Source organism: Squalius cephalus, assembly GCF_949319135.1.
Source record: "Squalius cephalus genome assembly, chromosome: 1".
Lineage (NCBI taxonomy): Eukaryota > Metazoa > Chordata > Actinopteri > Cypriniformes > Leuciscidae > Squalius > Squalius cephalus.
This window is the reverse complement of record NC_137122.1, coordinates 20,250,270-20,261,240: the sequence shown is the minus strand read 5'-3', so window position 1 is coordinate 20,261,240 and position 10,971 is coordinate 20,250,270. Positions and strand designations below refer to the sequence as shown.

The 10,971-nt window shown below is 37.1% G+C and overlaps 2 protein-coding genes across 3 annotated transcripts in view; both read left to right on the top strand.

Moving 5' to 3' along the window:
- The window catches only part of LOC307164176 (pregnancy zone protein-like), an 88,881-nt gene that overhangs the window by 66,109 nt on the left and 11,801 nt on the right, over positions 1–10,971 (top strand). The window lies entirely within an intron of this gene.
- On the top strand, positions 8,224–10,929 carry LOC307166106 (alpha-2-macroglobulin-like; the record flags this gene model as incomplete). The annotated part of the gene is made up of 7 exons (XM_079884265.1): positions 8,224–8,306; positions 9,470–9,653; positions 9,760–9,916; positions 10,036–10,088; positions 10,238–10,258; positions 10,711–10,816; positions 10,922–10,929. 7 exons carry the CDS (start codon positions 8,224–8,226, stop codon positions 10,927–10,929), a joined length of 612 nt encoding a protein of 203 aa, XP_079740391.1.

The window sequence follows — 10,971 nt, the reverse complement described above, 5'->3', positions numbered from 1 at the left end:
GGACTAATGGTAGACTGTGGAGCAACATCCCACATCTTAACAGACAAGAACAATTTCACAAAATTTGACGAGAGTTTCGACCCAAAGTCACACTACATGGAGCTGGCGGATGGAGCCAGGATGAACAACGTGGCATTAAAGCGGGGCGACGCAGAGGTGTTACTGCTGGACGTGGAAGGGAAATGCGTCAGGATCACTCTAAAGAAGGCCTTGTTCATACCATCATACCCACAGAGCATCATCTCCGTTCAAGCTGCTACAACAGACGGGGCCAAGGTGATCTTCCAGGAAGGACAGAATGAACTGATAAGCAAGGATGGAGCTGTGTTCCGCATAGAAGAGCACGAGAGACTGTACTATCTGAAAACGGTAAATAACAACAAACAATGTGTTGATGCATCAGTTACAGATATGATGTCCAGGGACAAAGTCAGTCTAACTTGTGATGTTAAAACATGGCATGAGATCATGGGACATTGTAATGTTAGTGATGTGTTGAAATTACCTGAAGTGGTTGAGGGTATGAAAATCACGGGTAATACCAAATTAGACTGTAATGTTTGTACTGAGGGAAAGTTCATCAACAGCAGAAATAGGAAAACTGACACAAAAGCTGGTGAGGCCCTAGACTTGGTACATACTGACTTAGCAGGTCCCATTGAACCAACTTCTCAAGATGGATATAAGTATGCAATTTCATTCACAGATGATTTTTCAGGGGCAGTATCTGTTTACTTCCTTAAGAACAAGAGTGACACTACTCTAGCGACAGAGAAGTTCCTTGCAGACAGTGCACCATACGGTAGAGTCAAATGCATAAGATCAGACAATGGCACAGAATACACAAGCAATGCATTTCAGTCACTTTTACGAGAAAATGGTATAAGACATGATACATCATCCCCGTACTCCCCTCATCAAAATGGTACAGCTGAGAGACAATGGCGAACCATCTTTGAAATGGGAAGGTGTCTGCTAATAGAGAAGGGATTACCAAAGGTTCTGTGGCCTTATGCTGTCCAAACTGCAACTCACATCCGAAACAGATGCTATAATGACAGAATTAAGAATACTCCATACTTCATGTTGACAGGAAGAAAGCCAGACCTTTCTAAAATGTGGGTTTTTGGATCAGAATGCTATGCGTACAAACACAATCATAAGAAACTGGATCCTAGATGTGAGAAGGGAATATTTGTGGGGTATAGTAAAAATAGCCCAGCTTATCTGATATACAATCCACAGACAGAAAAGGTGTCAAAACATAGATTGGTGAAATTCATTAGGAAGAGCAGTGCTGAACAGCAGACACAAACCGATGAAGATTTCTTAGAAATACAATACAGAGACAGGACACAGGATAGTAAGAACAGTGGTGATGCCCCACAAAGTGAGGAAAGCACAGAGAACAGGGTCCTAAATGGAGACATGGAGAGTATTGATACAGACAATACAGAGGTGTCAGAACATGATGGAACTATAGAAAAAGTAGACACAGAAGACAACAAAAACAGTACAGGTCCAACAGCCACGGCTAGTCAAAAACATTACCACTCAAAAAGAGAAAAGAGAGCCCCAAAGTATTTACAAGATTATCTGACATACTCCAAAGATGACGTAACCAATGTGAGTGTTGATTATTGTTACAGGGCAGTGTGTGGGGTCCCCCAAACCTATAGAGAGGCCCTTATGTCACCTGAGGCTCCCGGATGGGAACATGCTATGAAGGAAGAGATGGACTCACTTAAAGAAAATGACACATTTGAATTGACAACTCTACCAGAGGGCAGAAAGACAGTGGGGGGAAGATGGGTATATGCCCTTAAAGAAAATGCAGAAACAGGAAAAATCTTCAAGGCTAGGTATGTTGCAAAAGGATACAACCAAACTGAAGGCATAGACTACCATGAGACATTTGCTCCTACAGCAAATCTCACCTCAGTACGGGCATTAATGCAGATAGCTGCTCAGAACAATTTCTTAGTTCATCAGATGGACGTCAAAACTGCATACTTACATGCTCCAATAGAGGAAGACATATACTTAGATCAACCAGAGGGTTTTGAAGAGACATCTGACATAGGAGACAAGTTAGTATGCAAGTTGAAAAAATCTCTGTATGGTCTAAAACAGTCTGGAAGAAACTGGTACGAACTTTTAAATGATCATTTGGAACAAAACAACTTTGAGAGAAATCAGTCTGATCACTGTGTGTATAGAAAGCAGATTGAAAATGAGACAATCATAGTGATCATCTGGGTAGATGATTTGATAATTGCAGCAAGCAGTGAGGATCAGCTCAACAGTTTTAAAGAAATAATGAAGTCCAAATTTAACATGAAGGATCTAGGGAAAATATCTTATTTTTTGGGGATTCAGTTTGAGCAAAAAGAGGGAGAAATTAAAATGAATCAGAAAAGGTACATTCTCAAAATGCTTGAAAGGTTTGGAATGTCAAACTGTAAACCAAAAGCTACCCCAAGTGAGTTAAAAGTGGAGTGTAATAGGAATGAGGAAGAAAACAACAACGAGATTGAGAACCCCAAAGAATACCGTGAACTTGTTGGAAGCTTGATCTATGCAATGACCTGTACTAGACCAGACATTAGCTGGATAGTCAGTAAACTGTCACAAACCCTTGCAAAGCCTAAAACACATGACTTAGTAGCTGCTAAACATGTCCTGAGATACCTAAAAGGTACAGCTGACTACGAGCTGTGTTTCAAGAAAACAGACAAGACTTTAAGTCTAATAGCATTCAGTGATTCTGATTGGGCATCTTCTGTAGAAGATAGGCGTAGCATTTCAGGATACTGTTTCAGCCTGACAGAACAAGGCCCTGCTATCTCATGGAAGTCTAAGAAACAGCCGACAGTGGCACTGTCGACCTGCGAAGCCGAATACATTGGTCTAGCAAACACTACTCAGGAAAGCATGTACCTAACTCAACTGCTAAATGGCATGGACAGTAGTGTTTACACTTGCACCACGATGTATGGTGATAATCAGGGGGCCATTGCACTGAGTAAAAATCCAGTGAATAGATCTAGAACTAAACACATTGATGTGAAATATCACTTTATCCGTGATGCTGTCAGTAAGGGAAGAATACATATTGTGTACTGCCCAACAGAAGACATGGTAGCAGACATTTTGACAAAATCTGTTTCAAAAATTAAAATTCTAAAGTTCAAAGGTTTTCTGTTTGGGAACTAAATATTTGTGATGACATTGTGCATGGCTTAAGATGATGAGAACAAGTGGGGGTGTTGAGTTATATGTTCTCATTAAACATATAATTTATATTTTGTTATGTAGCTTGCTGTTATTTTATTTATTGTTTAGATTATACCAACTGTTGTATTGTATCATATGCCAAAAATGTGCAAGAGTTCATTGTGCGCATGTGTGAACAAACGGGACTTTTATTTTGACTCAAGTTGTTGAATGTAAAACTCAGTACTGAGTACTTAGTACGTGTTGCTGCTCCCTCGGGCGCTGATGTTATACCAGCGCGTTGAGATGTAAACGAACAAAATAAATAATACTAAGAAGTTTTATCTGGATTTTCTTTAATGGATGGATGACAAAAACATATTGCACATAGACATGACGGAGAGAAATGAAACCTTAACAACCACCATAGGAAGTTTGAAAACATAGGTCATTGGTTACAGGTTAATGCCCAAATGACAAAATATTAATAGTAAGTGGCAAAAAAAATGCAAACATAGTCCGGTGTGGCAAAAAAAATGCAAACATAGTCCGGTGTGGCAAAAAAAAATTTATGCGTTTATACATATAAATCTCTATAACTCCAAAACGAAATGTAATATTTTCACCAAATTTGACATATTTGACTCATGTATGGGTTTGTTCTGAGGATACATACAAAATGGTGGGATTGTGCCTCTTGTTGGCTCTATAATAGAACAAAACATGAAATTGCCATTGACTTCAATACAGTACTGTGATATAAAATGCCATACTTAACAAATGCATCGGTGTAACATCACGAAACTCAGTATGTGCCATGAGCCCTGCCCTGAAGGTACTCAAAAGATTTTGAGACAGCGACATTATTGGGCAAAAGTTATAATTAAATTTCCAAAAAATGCTAATAAATTTTAAATAAATTAGCCTATTGCAATGAAACTGGTCTTAATAGATCTCTTGGGTCAGGCCGAAAACATAGATGGGTGATTCTATAATTTAGGGTACACTGCATGTCCACTGATGTTAAATATACTTATACAGTCAAATTTCTTCAAACAAATTGCATTTTATGTGTAAACTTGCTTCATGAAATAACATCACACAGACAATATGTGCAATATATTCCTCATTTTGCTTAAAATGTGTCATTATGGCCCTAAATGTACAGTTTTGTCCATGTCCGATTTCAATGTGAGAAAGTTGAGGGTCCAAAAACATCCATTAAAATCATTAAAATAAATCAATTCTTTTTACAATCTTTTACAAAAGTCTTAATATTAAAGGAAAATAATAGTTTAAAATATAAGTTATTTATTTAAATACTTAAAATATATTAATTTATTCGTGTCCACAAAATGTTGGTCAACTATGTTACGAACAAAACCTCCCCCAGCAACTCAAAAATGGTTTGTCCCAAGACCATGTGACCAGCACCATGTCATATCATTTTTCTCTGTGGAGGCCATTTCAAACACACCATGGTGAGTCTCCTCTCAGTTTTTTCAATATTTGATGTAGAAAAGCATATTGTCAATGGCCGTATTATTAACCATCAACTATGTTATGTACATCGTCATGGCTAAATTTTTTTTATTTATTATAATGAAATTTTGTGTTGAATTCTTACATTAACCTGCTCAAAAAAATGACATGTGGTTAGCTAGGCTAGGTCCACCATTTCTATTATGGGGAAAAAATATGGAAATTGTCAACTAAGTTATGGTCAACTAAGTTACGGTCAACTATCTTTCAACTAAGTTACATCAGTGCTCTATGGCATATCATGATCATTAATTGTTTCTATGTTATTTATATGGACTGAACACACACACACACATATATATATATATATATATATATATATATATATATATATATATATATATATATATTAAAGGATTATTAGGAACACCATACTAATACTGTGTTTGACCCCCTTTTGCCTTCAGAACTGCCTTAATTCTACGTGGCATTGATTCAACAAGGTGCTGAAAGCATTCTTTAGAAATGTTGGCCCATATTGATTGGATAGCGTCTTGCAGTTGATGGAGATTTGTGGGATGCACATCCAGGGCACGAAGCTCCCGTTCCACCACATCCCAAAGATGCTCTATTGGGTTGAGATCTGGTGACTGTGGGGGCCATTTTAGTACAGTGAACTCATTGTCATGTTCAAGAAACCAATTTGAAATGATTCGAGCTTTGTGACATAGTGCATTATCCTACTGGAAGTAGCCATCAGAGGATGGGTACATGGTGGTCATAAAGGGATGGACATGGTCAGAAACAATGCTCAGGTAGGCCGTGGCATTTAAACGATGCCCAATTGGCACTAAGGGGCCTAAAGTGTACCAAGAAAACATCCCCCACACCATTACACCACCACCACCAGCCTGCACAGTGGTAACAAGGCATGATGGATCCATGTTCTCTTTCTGTTTACGCCAAATTCTGACTCTACCATCTGAATGTCTCAACAGAAATCGAGACTCATCAGACCAGGCAACATTTTTCCAGTCTTCAACTGTCCAATTTTGGTGAGCTCGTGCAAATTGTAGCCTCTTTTTCCTATTTGTAGTAGAGATGAGTGGTACCCGGTGGAGTCTTCTGCTGTTGTAGCCCATCCGCCTCAAGGTTGTGCGTGTTGTGGCTTCACAAATGCTTTGCTGCATACCTCGGTTGTAACGAGTGGTTATTTCAGTCAAAGTTGCTCTTCTATCAGCTTGAATCAGTCGGCCCATTCTCCTCTGACCTCTAGCTATTTCCTGATCACTCTATATTCAATTTCCCATGAATTTATGTGTGTAGTGTTTGATCATTTCAGATTTTTGAATGCATAAAGGATGATTTTACATCACATGTCTTTGTGAATTGAAAGTTTTGTTTGTTTGTTGTTAGTGTGCATTTCAATGTATTCTCTGTGGAATTATGTGCATTTCTGTACTGTTTAATAATTCTACATTTAAAATAAAAGAGGTTTTCACCGAAAGCAACTTTGCTAATTAAATTCTGTCTCATGAATAAAATGTTGTCCATGGTTAACAATATGTCCAGTCAACTAGGTTACTAGTGTCAACCGTGTGATTTTCATTGTCACCTAGGTTACACTTAGATTTTTAAAGTTAAAATAGCCAATATTGATGTTTCTGACATTTTTAAGCATTCTACTTATTTGCATAGGTTCGAGTTTACTATAACATCTTTTTTAATGATCAAAAATAACTTTAATGGAGATTTATGATGAAAAACATCCTGGTCCATAAGGACAGTTATAAACGCATTGCATGTTCATCTTTAAAAAAAGGTTGATTATGAAAATCCTTTTAAATAACAATTGTATGTGTGGCAGAAATAGACTCAAGAGCCTTCTAAATTGCATTTAATTTCAAGTGCAAGACTGAATTGAATGGTTTGTATAACACCCTGTTTGTCCGTAACATAGTTGACAAACTCTGAAGTAAAAACATGATTTTAATTGAAAAAAATGTAAAAACAGTTAATATTTAAGCTCTGCAGATAACAGATATGTAACACTGAATTAATATACTATATTGAGACACTTAATGTTCCACTGAGAAAGGACAGTGCTTTTGTGCTTTTTTGCTGACATGAAATGTACCCTAAATTAGAGAATGACCCAGATACCAAGTTGACCTTATTTGGCCGAACTCCATGTCCGCCATCTTGATTTTTATCCAAAACCTACTCTTCAAACTCCTAGACGGTTTGTCCGATTTTCACCGAAATCGAATCGTATCATCTCCTGACCGTGACGACAAAAAATTATGGATTTTGTATTGATAGAATAAACCGTTTTCATATACCACAGCAGCAAAGTTGAAGTATGATGCATAATTACTATTTAAGCTTTATCTCTGCAATGCCTTGACATATGGACAGCTAACAAAAGGTTACAAAACACAGTAACCTGTTAATGTCATTTCTTTATCCTGTAAATGCAAGAAATATCTTGCATTTATATTAAATTACACACATCTCTTTACAGTTGCCACTTTCATAAAACACTTTTTGACTTTTAAACCTACATTTGACATCCAACAACAGATATTTCAGCAAAATTTATATTTTGGCGCTGAGTATTAATCGTCTTTCTCTGTCTGTTTGAGGAGCATTCATGCACGCTGGCGCTCATTCAGTAAAGTCTATAAGTTTAACGCAGACTGTCAGGACGATTATTCATGCAAAGTGAAGTGGCATAGGCAGAAATTGTATTTTGGGTGGGCCAGTGAAAAAGTGAGTGGGCCTATAGTTTTTCCTAGAAAAAAATTACTTAAATAATAATGAAACTTTAGAGAGTAGAAAAAAGAATAGGCAAACTGCAAAAACAGTTAAACCTTTATTTTGCAATAGCCTATTCGGCAAAGGCAATAACAAAACACTGTCTAATCATCATGTTCAACCAACATGCCCCAGTGAAAGGGGTCCTAGCTATGCCCCTGCTCTAGCAGTTGTCTGAGAAACTCACGAATATTCATGAATAAACCACCAATGGAACCAATAAAATCTCAGAAACCGAAGATCTCGTAAAAGTAGGCCTACTGAATTGAGATTGTCTTTTTTTTTTGTCTTTTTTTTTTTTTTTTACACTTAAGTTTTAAGGAGAAAATGCTTAGCAATACTGTTCACAGATTAATTTACACATGACCATATCTAGAAGCATATTTAAAAACACCGCATGATAGATAAACAACATTACAAACTTGATTTTCACCTAAATTAGTCTTTAAACACTTGGGGAATGAATCTCGTTCATTTAACAACCACCACCTGGAATTAATTTGATCCGCCCTCGAGATGTTGCCATTGCCTGAGGATTTATTAAGTGTTCAATCAATCAATCAATTAATCAATCTGTTCCCGTCCGATAGCGTTGAATGCAGATGATTGGGAGAAGCTGTCGAGCAAACAGTGGGAGCCTAGATTTGAACAGAAGTACTGTGGGGTTTCTGAAAGAGACGTTTGTTTCGCGTTGGATGATTGTTCTCCATGGCTGTGAGGGAGATTTGTGTTTGGAAAGGGCTCATTTTAGCCGCTTTCTTCTTTGCTGTTGAGGGACAGCCATCAGGACCGTAAGTAGCTCTAATGAATGTTATCATTAGTTTTTCCACCAGGTTCAGGGATTTAACTAATGGTACATAACTGCAATAATAATAATATATAAAAATATTTAAAAAGCTAATTTATGTCTAAGAACAAATCTAATTGGAAAAACTTGGGAATTGTATAATATATTGTAATCCAAATGTAAAAAAAAAAAAATAAAAAAAAAAAAAAATTACTTCTATTTCCTTATTTATGTGTAGACTCGTATTTTTTCCACATTAATACAATTATTTGTTTCATGTATACATGCATTTGTTTTTATTTATTTTTAAACCACAAATTATTCCGACTGATTTAGCCTACAAAACCAATGATTAATCCATGTCTAAGAGCAGCAACTTTGAAAAATTTTATATTTTTAAGCATTTGAACTGTCTCAAGTTGTGCATGCAGAATTAGGAAATGTGAACTGCATTTGCAGGTTTAAAACGCATTGATCAATATGCTTGTGTAGACTTTTTAATGAAATGTGTGCTGTTTCTCTCCGCGTTCTGAGCTGGTGTCTCATCGACAATCAACGCAAGCTCTTTTCAGCCCCATCCAGTGCATTTATAATAAATGTGATTTAATACTGTATAATTTCACGTGCAGGCTGTAACAAATAAATCTGCTTGTTTATCCTTTTGATCTTTTATTAAAAAAAAAAAACACTCACGATATGAAATGTTTTTTCTCCTAAACATGTTGGCCACAATTATTGGCACCCCTAGGATTTTTATTTATTTATATATATATATATATATATATATCTGAAGTAGCCTATATTCTAATGATATTTAAATTTTTTTAAGCACACCAGGGTGACTAGGAACATGAACTTGTCCAGCCATGACTTTTTGTTTAACAGTGGCATAGAGAAGGAAACACAAAGGTCAAATTCCCTTAATCATCCATCACAATGAGTAAAACCACAGAATATAGTTCTGATGTGCAGCAAAATATTGTTGAGCTTCAAAAAAAAATAGAGAGTGGATGTAAGAAAATGGCTAAAGCATTGAAAATCCCCATTTCCACCATCAGAGCAATAATTAAGAGATTCCAATCACTTAAAGATTTTAAGACTCTCCAAGGATTTACACCATTAAGTGGGACATTTATTTCTGGAACTAAAAGCTATTTTTTTCCACAGGTTATTCATGGTGACGTTCCCTGCAGTGATTGAGTCTGGATCTGATGCCAAATTATGTATAACTCTTCTTAAACCCCAAGAGAGCCTCACAATGACAGTTTCTCTGCTTGATGAGGAAAACAGGACAAGTCAACTTGTGCAGCAGGTTTCTTCAACGTCATTTCACCGCGCTTTCAGTTTCCAGGTCTGTAATTGGATGCATGTGGCTTTTTTTTTTTTTTTTTTTTTTTTTTTTTTGTCTTTTTTTTTTGTCTTTTTTTTTTCTGTATGTTAACTGAGTTCCTCCACAGGCTCCTCGAGTAGATGGAGATTTGGTGCAGACGATGAAGGTAGAAGTCCAAGGGAAGGTCTTCAGAGCGACTGAAGAGAGGAAAGTCATGTTTAGACGTTACCTGCCTTTGACCTTCATTCAGACAGACAAACCCATCTACAATCCAGGACAAACGGGTGAGCTGTGAATGTCCCTTGGTTTAATATTAGTGGTGTAGAAAGTCCATTATGCTATACGTTTTGATAATCTTCAAGTGCATTATGCAATAAATGGGAGTTTATCTGTGCCTTTGCAGTGAATTTCAGAGTTGTCACTATGGATACCAGATTTGTGCCTCTTGATCAGTTGGTAAGATCAGATGTTTCACCATATTGTATGTTCTGACCTTAAACAAACTACAAATTTAATATAGGTTATTTTTACGTGCATAGTTTTGCTCTTTTCTTCAAAGACTTTCTGCTGCATAAATATTTAATATTCCTCTCTTTGTCTTTCAGTACAATCTGCTGGTGGTGGAGGTGAGAATTTGCTCCAGTGCAAGTCTGACTGAAGTCTACACAGCTTTTTGCACTTTTTCTTTGTTTGCAGTATTTCTCTGAGCTGTTAATTGTTTTAATAGGACAATAATATTAACCGGATTGGTCAGTGGACAAATGTCTCCTCAACGGGATGGATATTGCAGCTTTCTCACAAGTTAAACCCAGAGGCTCAGATTGGGATGTACACACTAAAGGCTTTTATTGGTGACCAATGATCTCCCAGGCTTTTGAGGTGAAAAAGTACGGTAAGTATAATGTGCCACAGTACAGTGACAGATCTGAGGTCTTAATCTAAAAGCATATGTTTTAGTTTTGCCCAAGTTTGACGTGACCGTAAACACACCACAGACAGCGTTGCAGATGTGGGACTGAAAGTTGAGGCTTGTGCCAAGTGAGTAAGGCCTCTATTTTATTCTCTTGTGGTTGGTCAGTTCTTGATCTTGTTCCTTGTGATGTTTCCCAGATACACATATGGTCAAGTTGCGGTGGAAGTATGTCGTCATCCACTTCCAAACGTTGTGGTTCCTGAGTTGACCCGTCAGTGCCTGTCTAATTTCACAATGGTATGACACCTGACTTCCAGTGGAGGGTTTTTCTTCTGCTTGTGCTTGACTTAAATGTGTCTCTTTGTTCTGCTACCAGATGAATGACACTGGCTGTGCCTCCCTTACTGTCGATATATCAGCGTTTTT